At 36.1% G+C, this 18,152-nt stretch overlaps 2 protein-coding genes across 4 annotated transcripts; both read left to right on the top strand.

The window, feature by feature from the left end:
* The first annotated feature begins 1,644 nt into the window (after positions 1-1,644).
* Positions 1,645-9,029, top strand: LOC131233707 (protein RGF1 INDUCIBLE TRANSCRIPTION FACTOR 1-like). Its single transcript, XM_058230493.1, has 5 exons — positions 1,645-1,683; positions 2,775-2,957; positions 3,769-3,843; positions 6,801-6,944; positions 8,865-9,029. Exons 1-5 carry the CDS (start codon positions 1,645-1,647, stop codon positions 9,027-9,029), a joined length of 606 nt encoding a protein of 201 aa, XP_058086476.1.
* Positions 9,030-11,446: 2,417 nt separating this feature from the next.
* LOC131233585 (protein SAMBA) lies at positions 11,447-16,633 on the top strand. Of its 3 annotated transcripts, none has more exons than XM_058230357.1 (4): positions 11,447-11,740; positions 13,443-13,553; positions 13,914-14,018; positions 16,281-16,633. In XM_058230357.1, the coding sequence occupies exons 1-3, from the start codon at positions 11,596-11,598 to the stop codon at positions 13,961-13,963; spliced, it is 306 nt and encodes a 101-aa protein (XP_058086340.1). In that variant the 5' UTR covers positions 11,447-11,595; the 3' UTR covers positions 13,964-14,018; positions 16,281-16,633. The 3 variants fall into 3 exon arrangements, with proteins under 3 accessions (XP_058086340.1, XP_058086339.1, XP_058086338.1); XM_058230356.1 differs by having other exon boundaries at positions 13,914-14,014; XM_058230355.1 differs by lacking the exon at positions 13,914-14,018 and having other exon boundaries at positions 11,453-11,740.
* The last annotated feature ends 1,519 nt before the right edge of the window (positions 16,634-18,152 follow it).

Consider the following 18,152-nt stretch of genomic DNA (forward strand, 5'->3'; position numbering starts at 1 on the left):
CCACCCTGATATTGTGTTATATCAGCTTCATCCAGCTGTTTCCTTAGCTTATTTGTTAAGCTAAACCATCCAAATTATATTACTTAAGTCTAGATTGATTATGAACCAAAACTCTAAGCTTAGCCAATTATCTGACTATCAGATTGATGGTCACTTATTGGACGGTTAAAATGAAAAATATTCAACAGTCCTGTTTCCACCGGTGTCCACGGATCAGAATTCAATACTACTCGATTCGGACTTGCAGACTATGGTATTCACAGTCTGGTCGGTTTTATCTGAGTTAATATATGACACTACGTACAATTTCTCAGCGCCTGCATATGAAGTATCACAAGCAGCCCGAGTAACATACTAACATCCCGTTCAACCATCAGTTCAACCGTGTTATTTCAGGAATCCAAAACTCAAGCGGTCAATAACGCAAGAAATAGCTGGAATCGAGCGCCTACCATGGAAACGTGATTCGGGGATTATCCGGGTGATGTGGGACGCGGATTCGCTGGATGGATCCCCGACTGTAGTGCCCATCATGATGTATGTGTCTTATATCCACGCCGTCCATCTGTTTTACCAGATCATTTTAGGGCATTATCCAAAAAATGATCACGTTCAAATCTCTTGTGGACCACACCATAAGAAACAATGGTGATTTACCATTAAAAACTTATCGTGGGCTACACAAGTTTTGAATCAAGCTGATGTTGTTGTTTACCTTCATCCAGATCTTTATGACCTTATCAACAGATTGGATGCAAAGTAAACAATACGATGAGCCTTAGGAAGTTTCTAATGCTAGCCGTTCAATCAACTCTGTTTCCATTTGTGTGGTCTACCTGAGATTTGAAAATGCTGAAATTTTGATATCATGCCCTAAAATGAGCTGGTGAAACGGACGGACGGCGTGGATATAATACAAAGGCGTCAAAGTGGGCTCCACAGTGGATCCGCCGAAGCCGCGTACGGTAATATTTGTGTTTTCTCCGCATCCTACTGGCTACGGTGGGCTTAGGAAGGTTTTAACGGTCAGTATTTCATCCTTATTATTTCTTGTGATGTGGCTGACTTTATCTCTGGATATACTTCTACTTTGAGCTAATATCGTAACATGATACGGGATAGTTGATATATGAAGTGGATATCACCTAACTTCCGTCTTTATAAAAGTAGCCACGTGTGACTGCATCCAGAACTTATGGGGCTCTCAAGAAGTTTTTAATGATGGGAGTTTAATCCCCACCGTGTGGTCCACTTGAGTGTTGGATTACCTTATTTGTGGTTTTATAACCTAAAATGATATGTTAACAAGGATGGACGGTTTTGATAAATCCATACATCATGGTGGGACCCTCAGCCCCAGACTGTTCCGAGCTCGGGATAGTATCTAATCCGGGTCCGGGGTGCGTGCTTGGACGACCCATTGCCGGGAAAATCGAAATTCTTTTTAAGCAAATCACTCTCTTCTTATATGTACGGAATATAATATTTTGGGTTCTTGGAGAGATTTTCTCCATCATACTTTCTTGTTTGGGCATTTATAATAAAAAAGGAAACTTTCAATTTCTATTTTATAAAAAAAGAAGAAAGAAAGAAAACTCATTTTATGAATGTAGGGAGAGAACTTGCACAACGCAAAACGCAAATATGGAAGTAGAAATTCTAGATGTATTAGAAGAAGGAAACGTATGTGATTTCATAAATCCTTATAATTTTATTTTATTTCGATTTTGAACTTCTTATTTTTATTTTGTAAGTTGTGTTTTTCTTGTTTTAACAATCAAACTTTTTTTTTTTTTTTTGAATTTATGATTTTTGTTTTTAGTTGGTATCTTGGGGGTTTGAAACATACATCCCATGATAACGATATGGGAATATGTTTTTTCTTTTCTTTTCTTCTTCTTTTTTCTTGTAATCATAGTTTACATTGAAAGAAAAAGGTACTCTTATAAATAAATGATTTTTTTTGTGAGTTTCAACTTCTGTTTCGTTTAAATAATCAAACTTTTATTTTCATCTTTTAGTTTGAACTTCTTAATTTTTATTTTTATGTTGGATTTTTGGTGTTTGAAACATACATGCCATGATAATGAACTGGTAATGGTTTTGCGCATGTTTATTTATTAATTTTATGTTAAAATCAAATGGTACACTCATGAATCGACAAGTTTTAATTTTTATTTTTAGTTTTGAGAATGGACTTTTTTTAGTTGGCTTTTAGTTATCTAATAATCAACCTTTTATCTTCTTTTGTTAGCTTGCACTTCTAATTTTTATTTTTATTTTAGTTGGATTTATTTTTTGGATTTGAGACATGGTATTGATTTAGTTTTTTTTTTTTTTTTTAATATTAATTTTAATGTTGAAAAATGAAATCCAATGGTATTCTTGTAAATCAAGAGGTTTAACATATTTTTTTGTTGGATTTTATGGAAAAAGAAGTTATATTTTTTCAAGTGAAGTCACTAACATTTTACCGCCCCTGTATTGGGTTTTTGAGACTATGTTTAGTTGCACCAAATATCATGAAATGAAATTTCATTGTTTGATCATCATGCTTAACTTTGTTAATGGTCTCACTTAATATCAATAAGATTTAATAGTTATGGCCCACCCATTGTTTGATCATCATATAACCTCACATAACGACGTGCATTTCCTTCTATCTTAACATTGTAAACTTAATGAAAAACTAATCATTTCATAGTAGAAAATGTATGATGTTCGTTTGAGAAATGGCTAGTTATATTTAATTATTTTTGGTTTCATGGTAGCAGATTGAGAAGAAGAAGTTAGTAATACCATCGTGGCTGAAGGTCATGCTCTCCACAAATTTCAGTAATGTTTGTATCTTGCATTCTCATACTAGGAGGCATGAGTTCAATTACTTTTGCATCAACTGTAGTACATCTATTTGTAGCCTTTGTCTGGTCGAACACTCCGAACACAAATATCTTCAGGTATTGCTTTCAATCTTCTTTAATTTCTTCAACCTTTCATATTTCAAGATTGAATGAAATTTAAGATTCCACTTTATTCTTTATCTTTAATGAAGATGATCTTTTTCCCACCTTAGCCTTGTTGGGTATACACCTAAAAATGAGTTCATCTCATTTTAATATCTAATGCAATACACTTCGCTATTTACTAAAATGAGATGAACTTGTTTTTAGGCATCTAGTAAAGGCCTAAGAATATATTTTGGTTTTGATTTAAATCCTGCAAATAAATTCTCAGGACGTCTTGATTTGAAGAAAATGAATTTTGCTTGTGGGTTATTTTAGTTTTTAAGATTTATTAAAAAAAAAATTACATTTTGAATCATTGAAATATGACCTCATAACCAACTACTAAGTCCTGATGAATCCCTATGACAATTAAGCTGACGTATCATAGCAAAACTAAAAAAGAAGATCACTTTAAATAACATGCATTGTTAACTATCACATTCATGTCAATATGCATCTCTCTTTTTTTTCTTTTTTTTAAAAAAACCAATCCACTATCATTTCATTAATTGGACAATGGGATGTACAACCATTCGGGCGGGTCCAAACAAAAAAGAATCGGACCTAGCCTTCATAAGGAGGATGTCAATATGCATCTAGAGAAACATATTTTGTTGTTTTCTATGGTATTGTTTATTGATAATTGTATTAGTTCTATAAAATGAGTCTGTAGAGAAAAACAGACATGATCTTGTTAATGTATAATTCTTTTTTTTTTTTCATTTTGATTTTAACTTAATGTATTCCTTGAATCATGTTTCAGATTCGGAAATATATATACTGCCATGTCGTTAATTTGAGAGATATACGCAAGCTGTTTGATTGTTCAGGGGTACAGGTTTGTAAACTTACCTTCTTGTGGTAATAAGATTATTGCATTGGATCCGTGAAGTTGCTTATTCCACACACATGTAGAACCCTGCCCATCAAGCATAAACTTATACCAATGGAACATGTGTACAAATTCTAAGCTTTCCATCTAGTTTGAAACAATGCTTAGGCTTCTTTAATAAAATTAGGTTACGCTACGGTGCATCATACGTCTGCGATTACCTTGATCGTCTATGTTATATTTCTTTTTCCATTTTAGAAAGTTTGAAAAATAACTCAAAGATATTCACTGGTAAATTTAAAGAGATAGTTGTAGGCTTAAGTTCTATGAACAATCTTTGGGTTCAAGTAAAAGAATGAAACTTTAATTTTATAAATATGTAAAGGATTTTTCTTTCTTTTAAAAATAATATAAAGTCAAGAGAAAAGAAAAGGGAATGGATGGAAAAATGAAAATTTAATGACCTATTTGAGTGCCACTTAAACATTAAGTCCATCTCATTTTAGTTGATCCTAATTATGTATTAGATATCATGTTTGTTGGTTATCAAGATTTTATGAATCCTTATAAAAAAAGAAATATGATCTGTAAGGTATAATTACCATTGACTAAAATGAGATGAACTAGTTTTTAAGTGGCTGCCAAATAAGCCCTAAGGCAATCCCGTAGATTTTAGAATTTATTAAAGTGATCATATAATAATTCTAGAATCTATATATCAAGCTCAGCAGATGAGCTTGAAAATGAAAAAATTATCTTGAAACTTGTAATGATAGGTGCAAATTTTCAATGCTCATTGCTAAGCTAGACCACCATTTGCATGGAAAAAATTTACATCTGTATGGATAGTGTACACTGACATAAGGTGAAATAAATTTTCCTTGAAAGAATGCTCTTGTTTTTTTTTTTTTTTTTTGTTTTTTTTTTTGTTTTTGTTTTTTCTTCCTTTTATTTTAACTTGTTCATGTTATGCTTATTTATAATGTTGTTATTACGTTACTTTCTCATTTTGTCGGTTTTAAACAAAAATTCCACCTAAACTTCAATTTGTGTGTGATGGTTGGTTGGTATTCTCTTGTTTCATTTGTTACATGCTCTTCCACAAGGCTCATGTTTTTTGCATGCTAGATATAAACATCTTTCTACCTTCACATACATTATCCATCCCAGCTACTAGTGGATATGCATGTCCATGCCAAAATAAAGAAAATAAAGAAAATTCTAATTATAGCAACAAAATTTTGGAGTACATAAAATAGAAACTTTGTTTTCACCATGTGTATACTAGAAGTACATGAGCACACGTCTCCCACCATCCAACAATAGTTGGTGGAAATCTTACCATGCGCATTTAAAACTTTGTTTGAAATTCGTATATTGAAATGGATATTAAATTTCCACGACCATTTCTAAATGGTGGGAGATATGTGTGCATTGAAGGTGTTTGAGTGCCACTTGAAAAGTTTATGGGTACTTGTATTTCCAAATACATGCATTAACTTATAGGCCCTGTTTGGGTGCCACTTAAAAATGTGTCAATCTCATTTTAATTAAAATCATAATTATGTATTTGAGATCACATTCTTTTTTCTAGTAAGGATTAAAAATAATCTTGACAAAAAGAAATATAATCTCTAATGCATAATTACGATGGACTAAAATAAGATCTAAATTTATTGAAATTGAATAGTGGAAATTGACTTTTCAAGGAAATAAATTTTTTGTTATTTGTTTTTTTAATTTTTTTGCAAAACTTTCATAGAAAATTCATTTCCATAATTTCAATTTTTAAAGAAAATGACTCATTTCAAAAGTTTAGAAATACAATTCCCTCACTTAACAGGAAAATTCATTTTCTTCTTTCTTCCCATCTCATCCCTACTCTCTCTCCTTCACCATTTAGCTGATCTTCACCAAGTGTGCCATCATTAATCAATCTTAAACATTGGCATTCCCTCATCAATCCTACCATGAGATGATCTTAACAAGGTGGTACTTATAATCAGTCAATTAGAAACACTTGTATTTCGACATAAGGTCATAGTTGGTGATCTTAACCATGTCTGGCTCCTAATCAATCATAACCATGTATTTGCACATTAAGCTATCATTAGATGATCTTAACCATAAGGAGCCCATTGCTAATCCCTCGTACCCATGTGTATTTCCGGGCCATTGTAGTTGATCATATCCATGTGATTCCATGTCATGCCATCCTTAAATGATCTTAATAATGTGGGGCGCCCCAACATTAAGCTATCATTAGATGATAATATCCATGTGAGATCATGTCATGCCATCCTTAGACTCATCCCTAAAACAGTCGTTGCAAAAAGTCTACATTATTGTAGTGGGCTTCTTGTCAGTTGATACTAACCATTCATGTTTCCACATAGGTCCATCATTAAATGATTTTAATTAACCACGTAGGCTCATCATTAATCGATCCTAACCATGTGTATTTTACGTGGGGAATTGTTAGATGATCCCAACCATGTGGGAATATTTCTAGTCATTCATACCATTGAGTTTTTACACATGGGCTTATCGAAAAATGATCTTAACTACGTGGGGTCCATTGTCATCTTAACTATTTCTATTTCCACGTGGGGCTTATCATCATATGATCGCAACTGTGTACACGCATTTCAACATGGGTCCCATTCTTAGCTGATCCTCTCAAAGTTATTACATATGTGACAATAATAGATGGGCCATTAATGATAGTGGAAGATTTGGTACCAAGTCCTAAATTTTTCATGGAAATAAAGTCCGCTATCAAAAAAAAGAAAAAAAAAAATAGATTACCCTTAGTAATATTGGGGAAAGAATAAACACTGAAAATAGTTTTTCATTTCCACCAATTTCCCTAGAAATGTTATTTCTAATGAAATTTATTTCCCTCTTTAAAATTTCAACAAATCCATTGTTTTTCTATGTCCACCTTCTTCCTTGTTTTGCAGACATTCACCTCAAATGGAAGAAAAGTAGTATTTTTGAAAGAGAAGCCGACCTCTCAGACAAAAATTCACACATCTAATACCATGACGGACTGCGTATGTGAACGAAGCTTGCAGGACTCCCTTTACTGCAGCCTTGCATGCAAGGTTAGTGTTTTTTAACTTTATGCAGCCAAATATCATGATGTTTCTTATTAATATTTAGTGCAATCAAATACACCCTGATCTTAAAACCAGCTTTTATTTCCTAAGATAAGTAGACTTCATTCATTCCTATTCATACACATGAGATCATACACGAAACATCTCCGTCCCATGGGGCGTGCATGAGAGGTCCACATGAGTCCTTTGCACGTTCAAATTTCGATGGGAAATGTGGAGAGGGCCTCCCACCCATGATGATCTAACTAGTGGAGATGTTTAGTTGTGTGCCCTTTCTGTACTCAATCTTTCCTTTGATAACTAATAAATCTCTGACCATTATCAGACATCACATATAATGTTATTTTCAAGGCTCAAATTGAAAAATGATTTATTATGCCTATAAGATACAATAGGTTGTAGGTGATCATTCCTCAACTTATAGATATGCACCGGGCCATGTTCAGTTCCAAAAAAGCTATGTCATTGGTCAGGTTAGTCCCAATATAAAATGGGTTTAATCAATCATATAATAAGTATACCTATCCTCAGCTGTTCTTTATTATTACGGATACCTCCCCTCTCTTTCAAATTAAAATTAATTGTAGATTCCCCAATGTGAAGAAATGGGGTCTATTTGCATCATTGTCTTTGAGCAATTGACCAATTTACCTGTATCTTAAAAGCAATTAATTGTAGACACGTGGGCACGTTGTGTGTGTAATCCATTCAAGTTGTTTAGCATGGCCACTCCACTGAAAATGAGACCCTACATAAAGATTAGGTTGATCTAACCATCAAGTGGCCACATGAATTTTGAAGTTTCGGGAGTGGTTATCCATTGTTTTCTATTGTGTGGCCCACTTAATGATTGTATTAGCATAGTTTTTTTTTTTTAAAATTTAATTTAGTTTATTATTTTAAGGCCAATTTTTTTAGTGGAGTGATTATTTTGGATGAGTTGGATGACATTTAAGCCATGCACCTTTTTGTCATTTTGTCCAAATTCCTTTAATACCCCTAACCATTCCAAAAACTGAGGAGAGGTGTTTACAATTGTCATATAATAGAGGAAATGTGTTTACTTTTATCCTGCATAAAATTGATCAATGGTCGAGTTTCACAGGGACAAAGTTGGGCATTGCTTTTATATATGCTGATGGCTCAACTGCGCACCAGTTCACACTCGTGCGAACTTTTTTTTAGAACTCATCATATGTGATGTGACTCCAAAAAATCTCATGAAACCTCGCAGGCCCAAATATTTTCTTTGGTCCAAACTTTGGTGGGCCATGAAAAATGAAAATAGTTTCCTCCCTTGATTTTCATTTCTCTTTGATATGGCCCAACAGAATTTTAGATCAGGGTGAAAATTCATCCCCTGTGGTTTCATGTGATTCTGCATCACATGGACCTTTCAAATTAAATGCTTATTGCACGTGTGCAAATTAAGGTGTACATATGCGTAGGTGCTCAAGTGAGCATGACTCTCTCTCTCTCTCTCTCTTATATATATATATATATATATATATATTCTCTACTTTTCCTTGAGAACACATTTTCAAGCTCATAATATGATTGCTAGTTAATTTTTGGATTTACAACAATTATGTATTAGAGCTCAATCTCTAACACATGATTATTGTTAAAATGCTTTAATTTTGTATCAGAGAGCAAGATCTCTAAACATAATTATCATTAACTAAAATAAGATGAACTCATTTTTAGGTGTATCAAATAAGCTCTTTACCTCGTTTCAACACTTGAGGTCTTGGTATCGATCCCTAATGGGGGTGGCTAACATGGAGTGTGTGCACTAACATGGGTGTGTACTAACAAGCTAACCCAAAAAAAAACATAAAAAAATAAGGCCTTGAAAGATCAAACTTGTTTTTTATTTTTATTTTTTGTGAATGTTATTTACAGGTTCTTGCAACGTCATCTGATAGGGAAAATGAGAACAAGCCTACCCCTCCAAGTTCACCAAATGTCGAGGAAAACACTACTGTTGAGGAAAATCCTATACACCAGAGGCTGAGGCTGGGAAGATATAGGAGAAAAGGGGTTCCACTAAGATCTCCATTAAAGTAGTTTATAGAAATGTTTCATTTTTTAAAATCACATGTATGAGCCACATGATTTTAGGGGCTTTAAGTATGATTTACATTGTGTGTATTTGGCAGCCTATATTCAAAATTCTTTATAATTTAAAAGTAGTTATACACTTAAATTATATATTATATTTATATAAGTCTGAATTTAATTACTAAATCAACTCTAATATCTCTAATTAGGGTATGTGTGTGATGTTTGACACAATGATTGTAATAAGTTCATTGAAATATATACTTTGACTGAAAATGATAAAATTTTAAGCCTCACTAACAAGCATAGGATCACAATGAGAGACTAATTAATGATTCTTAACCGTTGATTTATATTGACAATGTTTGGACTGCTCAAATAATTCTATTAAAGTAATTTTAGTGATACAATTGATAATCTAATTATTTTGGGATATCATCAATGGGACATATATTACACACGTAACTCTTTTACCTTTAAAAATGAGAAGAAAAAATAAAAAAACTTACCTTAAAAAATAAGAAGAAAAAAAGAAGAACAAGAAGAAAAGCAAGGATTGAAAATAAGTAAGATAAAGTAATCCAAACCTCACCAAAAGTGAGGATTTGGAATCCCCACTAATCCACCCAAAGCTCATTAGAAGTGAGGAGAATCTGGAATACCCTCTAATCCACCCTGCCAAACAGATTATGAATTTAAAATACCCTAAAATTCCCTCAAACCCCTTCAAATCAGAGGTGCCAAACAATCCCTTAATTTGAATCACTCGCATGTCATCCCGTGCAAATTGGAGCCTCCGTATCATCCATCACGCTATGCCAGATTATCAAAGTTTGGACACAGCATGTAAAGCACGTGTAATACGGGTACCCGTGACGCAACCCACTTCATCAAGCGGTACACATTCAAACAATGACCGCTGGACCCAAAGCCACGTGGTGGGAACTTCTGTGAGATCGACCTGGTGCATCTGGTATGCTGCCTAGGGTAAACCATGTTATCCAAAAATCATGATAATCCATACGTCAGGTGGGCCACACCATTGAAGATAGTTTGGACCCCTAATTTTGTGTAATGCATACCGTTATGTCTATATATCATTTGATGTGACTCCAAAAATTTCTGTATTCCAAAACTCAAGTTAAGCCACACCCCATGCATTTAGATGTTTTGAGTATAAATTTTTAAGTGGCTCACCTACTTATACTAATTTTTGAGATCAAGCCCAACCAAGGTGTGGTATGCCGAATGTACGGCTTGGATTTCATGCACACATGCACAATGTACACAATAGCTTGTAGGTGTCATCCAAGCACACAAGAGGGGTGGTCTAGGGAGCGGATTGGATACTACCCCCACCAGGACCCATCTAGAGAGGGAGGATCTTTGGGGTGCACCACGCTGTCCATCCATTTTGACGGATCATTATAAATCACGAGCCATAAAAGGAGGCAGATTGAAGGCTTAAATGGACCACGCCATAGGAAGCCGTGGGGATTCAATTCCTACCGTTGAAATTTCCCACGGCCCACCGTGATGTTTATTTTCCATCCAACCTGTTCATGAGGTTACATAGACCTCTACGAAGGGAAAAAAAATATAAATATCAGCTTCATTTAAAACTTCTGTGCCCCCAATAAGTGTCCAACTGTAAGCTTTCAATCCCCACAGCTGCCTGTGGTGTGGTCCACCCTTCAATCTGCTTACTTTTGGAGATCATGCCCTAATTTGATCTGTCAAAATGGATGTACGGCATGGATAAAACATATACATCACGGTGGGCCTCACGGAACCCCTGACAGTACAGTCCGCTCTCTAGCTTGGTCCGGTGGGGGTTGTACCCAATCCGCGCCCGTGGTCTAGCCCCTTGGCGTCCGGAAACGGATTGGCTACTCCCGCTGACACTAGCCAATGGCTGGTGTTCGGTTCACTGTGGGCCCCACCATGATGTATGTGTTTCATCCATGCCGTCCATCTATTTTTATAGATCATTTTATGATATTACAAAAAAAAGGATAGATATATCTCAATCTCAAGTGGACCACATTACAGGAAACAGTGTTGAATGAATGTCGACCATTAAAAACTTTTTGGGGGCCATAAAAGTATTGGATCAAGCTGATCTTTGTTTTTTACCTTCATCTGGGTCTTTATGACCTAATCAACAGATTGGATGTCAGATAAACAGTACAGTGGACCTTAGGACGATTTAAATGATGGATATCCAATCACTATTTTTTTCCTATGGTGTAGTCCACTAAGATTTATATCCCTCTTATTTTTATTTTAAAGCCATAAAATGATCTTTAAAAATGGATGAACGGAATGGATGAAACACATACATCATGGTGGGGCCCACACAGCACCGACCACCAGCCACGGGGCTGGTGTCAGGGGGAGTTGCCAATCCGTTTCCACGGCGTCCCTGCACCTAAACGACCCTCATGTTAACGTCTGGCAACGCACGCTCGTGCTCCCATTTAACCCGTGCGTGGCGGATCTACTCTTAAAAAAGCAACCTTGGCGCCAACAGCGTTCGTATCGCGTTTCCCTTCGTCGCTTGGGAGAGAAGATGAGCTCCCCTGCTCGATCGTCCGCATCGCAGCCGCAGGTGGTGGGGCCAGGACCAGCAGCAGTTCTGGGAGACGACAACTCCCTAATCCATTTCCCAACCGATCTCATCTCCGCACAAGATCGCAAGGAAGAAGCCCTCGTTGGTACTCTCTCTCTCTCTCTCTCTCTCTCTCTCTCTCTCTCTCTCTCAAACCATACTTCTTATATTTCTTTAAGGTTGTGTTTGGATGCACCGTCGAAAATGAATTGCGATTTCTCATCTAATTGGCGTGGAAATTTTGCCAAATTGTAATTTACCATCCTCAACTTCGAGGGATTAGGCATGCATTTTGCAGAAGCGGAGCCCATCTTTCAGTGATCCAGAGCATTGATCTGATTTTCCCCATCATTGAAGGGTTGTAATTTTATTATCTTGTAATTTTTTAATTGTCGCTCATCCAGAGGGTTACTCCAATCGATGGTCTGGATCCCCCAACCACGGGCCTTACATGTACAAATTGGAGCATCTGGACTATTCATATACCAGCGCTATTGCATTACTTTCAAGTTCGAATTGAAAAGAGTGCAGCCACAAATTGAGGCTTCCTCCTCATTATGAATACTAGGAAATGCCATTTTCTCTTGTTTAAATTAACTGTTTGCAATTCAATTCACTTGTGCATCCAAATATAGCCGGACTTTAATCTGTCATTATGGATAACCATATTATTTGCTGCTCGTCAAGTGTTAGGCGGAATTCCTGAACCAGTATCAATTGTATTTTCTCAAATATTCTATATACTTTTACCATTTCCTGCAATTATGTTGTTTTTTTGAAGCATCTCGTGCCCCACTAAGAAGGCATAGAAGATGATTTTCTTCAGCGTTTGGAGCCACAAAATTGGAAAATGGAATGCTAGTTACAGTGGTTTTATTCTCTATTGGTGGTTAATTGAAATTTCCAAAGCAGTACTCGTGCCTGTACATCCAGTAAGGGACCCATTGCAAGGTTGTCATGTATCACTTTTCAGTGAACGAACGGTGCTTTTAATTGTGCCGGGAGTGTCACTCTGTTGGGTGCTTGAACCTCATTTTCTCTGGTGCCGCCAATGTCAGGGGTGTTTCAAGTAGTAGACATTATGTCAACTGTCGAGTGGTTTGATTATAAGGCTGTGTAGACACAAATTCCCTAGAGCCTAGGGCCTATCTTGCATCATATAAGGCTGCATGGAAACCCACTGAATGAAAGAGACCCAAGAGGCCAATAACTTCTGCTGGGATCTCTTCGTCTTTAGGGTTTTCTGCTGGCTTTTCTACTTCTTACGGGTTTTTCTTTCTGGAAATTCCTGTGTTTTTATTTGGATTTCTAGGGTATTGGGTCAAAGTTTTGGGTTCTACTTTTTTATTTGCCGCAAATTCCATGGTTCTTTTCATTTCTTGAGTTTCCTATTGGCTTATTATAGTCATTTTTGCAATTTTTTTTTTTAAAAAAATTGGTTTCTTGGACTTCAGATTTACTGGGTTTCGTTTTTCATGCAATTTCTAGTTTTTTCTCAATTTTTTTGTTTTTTCTTTCTGGGAGTTCTTGGTGCATTAGGTTTTAGTTTTTGTTACTCTAATTTCTAGGTTCCTGATGTTTCCTCTGTGTGTGTGTGTTGACTGGGACTTTGAAGTTTCTGATCGATTCTTTCGGTGATAGTAATGATCTGTACTGATTTCCAGTGATTTCCAGTAATGATCAGTCACTTTCTCTGTAGTTAAAGAGATTTCTTAGTTTCCGGGCTCTTGTTTTTCTGAGCATAGATAGCCTTCCTTTCCCTCTTAATTGCTTTGGCACTTAACAGTTGGCTTTATTCAACATTGCAGTTCTGAAATCCAATGTGATGGCTGTGCTTCAGAAGGAGGTGAAGTCTTTGGATGAAGACAGCTGGAAGTTTGCCGGGCCCCGCTCCAAAATCCATCTTATTTCAAGACCTGGTAATCGTTAATCTGAATGTTTGCTTCATTGGTCATTATTGATTGTGAGGAATTGTCAGAATCGTGTTTCTTAGTTTCTTAGATTTGTCTTAGACCTTTCAAGGAAAAAAAAAATGATTTGTCTTAGCAACATAATTGAAAATTCCACAGTTATTAATAAGGACAAACTCAATAGCTACCAATGCAAACATTATCTCTATGCTCATTAGATCCATAAATGTCAGGCCTTGCTCAAACATCGACTTGTATGCTGTCGACTTTTCTCTTATACATGCACATACCCAATAAGTTAAATAACCCAAGGGCCTAGATTTTTATTTTTATTTTCTGAGACGCCACTTTGTACCATGTTTTTTGTAGCCCAAGAGGACATGAGAACTGACAATCAGAGATTGAAAGGAAGTCTATGAACTCCGATATACCCTCATCTTCCTCTGCCATCCAGTTTCAAGACCTTTGGAGTAGGTATTGTGCACTCATAGTTTTACAACATCCCCTGCACATTTTGTGTAGAAGATTAGAGCTATGACAAACCTTAGTATCCTGCTACATTGCATGCATCATGGAAGTTCTAAGCAATTCCTGGTTCAGTGTACACATGGCAAACATCTATGGTGATCTAGACTGTTGATCTGGTGGGTCATTGGGAGGGTAGGCTATAGCCCCAAAACTGATGCAATTGGACAACTCTGACCAACCAGTAGTTGTGAGTTTTTCCGGTTTAATGTGGACTGGCACTCCATTTTCAGTAAACCTTGCACCATTGATCGGATGGTTGCTACAGTTCGATCCTCTTGGCTTTTGACACAAGGTAGAGTGTGAAAGGGTGAAGAGGAAGATCACCGTCATCCTCAAGTGATTAAAACCTTGAATCCACAAGGTAATTTCTTGAATCCACAAGAAAAAGAGAAAACTTGAATATTTTATTGAATAATGTCTAATGTGTATGATTTATCCATTACACCATTAATATATAAAATAAAATAAAACCCCAAATTGAAATTACCCAAAATAGCCAAATTCTAACCCTAATAGAAGTCATAATTCAACTAGAATAGAACCTACCTGAAATAGTAAGTTTTGCCAAATATAGAAAGTCCTAAATTAGCCTTATTGGAGGGTTCCCAACATAATTACAATCAATCTCTAAAAAAGACGGAAATCTAAAACTTTAAAAATAAGGAAATACAATAAAAATCAGAATTGCTAAAAATAATAAATTTTTCCTAAAATCCTAATTTTGAACTGGAAGTGTGCATTTTCTCGTGAAACGGATAGACGCGACCCACTATGTGGGTCGGTTGACCCCAGATGGCCCGCCACATAAAGATCGATACGTCATGCGTCCCGTGATGATTCCTGGATCAAAAGTTATGACCGATTTACAGTTCACACTTTAAACAACAATTTCTCCCAATCCAGAATGAATTTCTTCGAACCGGACGTGCTTGGGGCCCAGTTTCATCATGCCCTATATAGGACTAGGCCTGGATTTGATGGACTACTTCCGCTTCCATTTGGCCTTCATTTGGTCTAGCCATGCTAAGAATGCATCTGTGCCACATCCTACCTCAGCTTTTTTCATATGGTTTGTTGAGATACATGATGTACCATCAAATCAACTGGCCCAATAGCCTTACACTAGTGCCACATCTACAATAGAGATGTTTGGGTATGTTGCCATGAAAGCATAGTGTTATTCTTCTAGAGCTAGTCTCCACACTCATCATAGACTCCTTTTTTTAAGTACTTTATTCCATCTCCCATTTTGTGGATTTCTCTGTGATTTAGTTATCTAGGGTGCATGCTAGCTTGCACTTTTGCCATCTTGTTACTGGTACTTGTATGCTTCTTTGAAGTTGGTGAGTTGATTTGTCAAGCCGTTTCACCGTTGATTCCAGTTGGTCAACATATTCGATCCATTATAATTTCTTTTGCATTTTATCACGCCAAAGGATACATTAATCGGTTTCTTAGCTCTTTCATACACTGTACACTTAATTAGTGCAAAAGTAATTCCTTCAAAAGTCAAAACCATCCATCTGCCCAAGAATGCTTGGCTTTTATGTTCCGATCATTTTGGTTAACCCCTTAATACCAGTAAAGAAATTAATCAACTCCTTAATTTTCTTGAACCAATGTATTAATGATATTGCCAACTCTAGGCGAAACAAGGCTTTGCTTGTTTTTCCAAGTAGACCATCCTTTTCTTTGACGACTGTTTATTTATTTCAGTTGGTCTCCAATTGTAGGACACAGCATACTATTAGTTTTGAAGGATCTCTAACTCAGGAATGTGTCATCGACTTCAACATCACTCAATTGTGAGACCTAGTGATCAATTTCAATCCTGACAATATCTGAGAAAATATGAGAATTAGAGCTTACCATAATTACAATACCCATAACTGGATTCAGGTCACTCTTATTGTATTTTACTATATTAGCTTTTTAAATACCAACTTTACCATCATGATGGTCTTTTATGCTTTAAAGATTGGAGTGTACTAAAAACAGGGAATTTTATGTTATAACTTATAACCTGATTTAATGCACTTAACTGCCCCTCCAAAGGCATTGCATTCGCTGCAATCTGATATTTACTTGGTGAGACAATGACTATTTGACTATTCAATAATAGAAACAAGTGCTATTTATGCCAATTTTGCCGATGGTAAGGATTTTCATGTGACTGATACCTTTTCTCCTTTCATGGACTACTGTTAGGTAGCCATCCATTCAAGCATATTCAGGAACTGCAAAAAAGTGAGCTTTGTGGATCTTTACCTCATGGAAAATGATTACACATTGCTTAATCGGTACAATAATGCCGGAGAGAAACATGTGAGCAAACTGTCCCTTTCTCATAGGTAGCATGTGATTATCTGTATTTGCATGTTATGTTCATGATATTGATGTCTGATGCTTATTCATTCCCTTGTATTGTCTGAACTTTTAGTGATTAGCCAGTTGAATGACTGTGACATGTGAGAACACAATATGGATAGTTTTGCAACTTTCCATGTATCATGTAACTCATGATTATGCAAAATGATAGTATTATAAATGATTACTTGGCATGGGAAATGTATCATCAGTTTCATGTTAATCAGAGCTTCTGTCTCCTGGTTCTAATGCACTTCTGAAATCTTTTCATGCATTTAAAGTTGTATTTGTCCTTGACAGATACCAAAAAGGCCATGTCAATCTAAAATTACAAATATGGCACACATGCATTGACCTGAACCATTCATCCGATAGGCGTCAGAACCACATGAATCGGTATGGGGGGTTGGGAAACTGGAACTCTATGAGCCAGGATAGTGCTTTTCTGCTTTTCCTGGCCCAAAATCACAATCCAAGCCAAGCCATCTTGAATTAAACCAAGACACCTTGTATTTTTAGTTGGGTGGAAAAACCATCTTGTTTGCTTTCATATGGACACCCAAGTGTGCCCATGGTGAGTGGAGGATATCAGTTTTGGCCTACACCATGAACCTCATTCTTTCTGCTGGTTTAAATCAGGGATTGGCAGTTCAATGAAAATGCTGTTGTTAGCCAACGTCAGTGGAAATCAGGTTCTGAAACCCAGACCCGACTAGATGATTGGACAAGAATGGTCTGCAAAAACCATAGTTTGAAAACCCAAAAACTTGACTCAATGTTCAGCTGGGTCTGGTCGATTCGTAGACCTGACTCGAGTCGATATTTAATAAATCATCGTCCTCCTCCTCCTCCTCCTCCTCCTCCTCATCATCATCATCTAAGACTTGTCATAATTACTTGGGGTCAGCTACATGAATCCTGTTCCACACCATTCCACTCTCTCAAGGGCCATACCTTCAGCTAGACAACAAGCCGTCAAAGACCCTTCTCAACTACTTCCATCCATATTCTTTTTTCAGTCTTCATATTTAACAAAATTATAATAAAAATATTATTTATATTGATGGGAGAAATGCTCACACACAACTAGTTGGACCATTTAAATTGGTCCAACTATCCTTGCATTAAATTATTGAAGTATTTTTCTTTATTTATATATAATGCCTATAATACCTACTTATGAAAGGCCACATGACATCATGTATTACATGGATATGTTGGGAACACGTGTCAAGGATCTAGCTCGTTTATAGAACATGGCTCACTAGTTAAATTTTATCAGGCAAAAATTAGTAAATAGATTTTATATTTGAATCCACATATGTAAGTTGAAACTAGATTATTGGAATAGGTTTCTGACAACCCACATTTCTTGTATAAAAATATTATGTACTATTGATATAAAAAAAGTTATATTTTATACCTTTAATATACTTACAAAGAACTTTATTTGATTAATGGATTGGATTTCTTACACATCTGATGCATTATTCAAACCCATCACATGTGCACACCTTCCACGGGTATGACACTTTTTTTTTTTTTTTAAACAAACATATTCCTCCTTCCTCTCTCTCTCCACATTTAATGCTCTCTCCGTATCTGCGCTTACCCTTCAGCAATTGCCTCTTACACTTCAGCAACTTCTTGCCATAGGAAGTTAGTGGAGCTCACTATAATGCTTGTGATAAATCTATTCGGTCCATCTGTTTT

The sequence above is a fragment of the Magnolia sinica genome, chromosome 18 (genome assembly GCF_029962835.1).
Source record: "Magnolia sinica isolate HGM2019 chromosome 18, MsV1, whole genome shotgun sequence".
Lineage (NCBI taxonomy): Eukaryota > Viridiplantae > Streptophyta > Magnoliopsida > Magnoliales > Magnoliaceae > Magnolia > Magnolia sinica.

Bases quoted from the DNA above. Each gene is read 5' to 3' on its own strand.
- LOC131233707 (XM_058230493.1), top strand. From the start codon at position 1,645: ATGGAAGTAGAAATTCTAGATGTATTAGAAGAAGGAAAC. The intron at 1,684-2,774 runs GTATGTGATTTC...TCATGGTAGCAG, and splicing joins ATGTATTAGAAGAAGGAAAC to ATTGAGAAGAAGAAGTTAGT. The intron at 6,945-8,864 runs GTTAGTGTTTTT...TGTTATTTACAG, and splicing joins ACTGCAGCCTTGCATGCAAG to GTTCTTGCAACGTCATCTGA.
- LOC131233585 (XM_058230355.1), top strand. From the start codon at position 11,596: ATGAGCTCCCCTGCTCGATCGTCCGCATCGCAGCCGCAGGTGGTGGGG. The intron at 11,741-13,442 runs GTACTCTCTCTC...TCAACATTGCAG, and splicing joins CAAGGAAGAAGCCCTCGTTG to TTCTGAAATCCAATGTGATG. The intron at 13,554-16,280 runs GTAATCGTTAAT...GACTACTGTTAG, and splicing joins CCATCTTATTTCAAGACCTG to GTAGCCATCCATTCAAGCAT.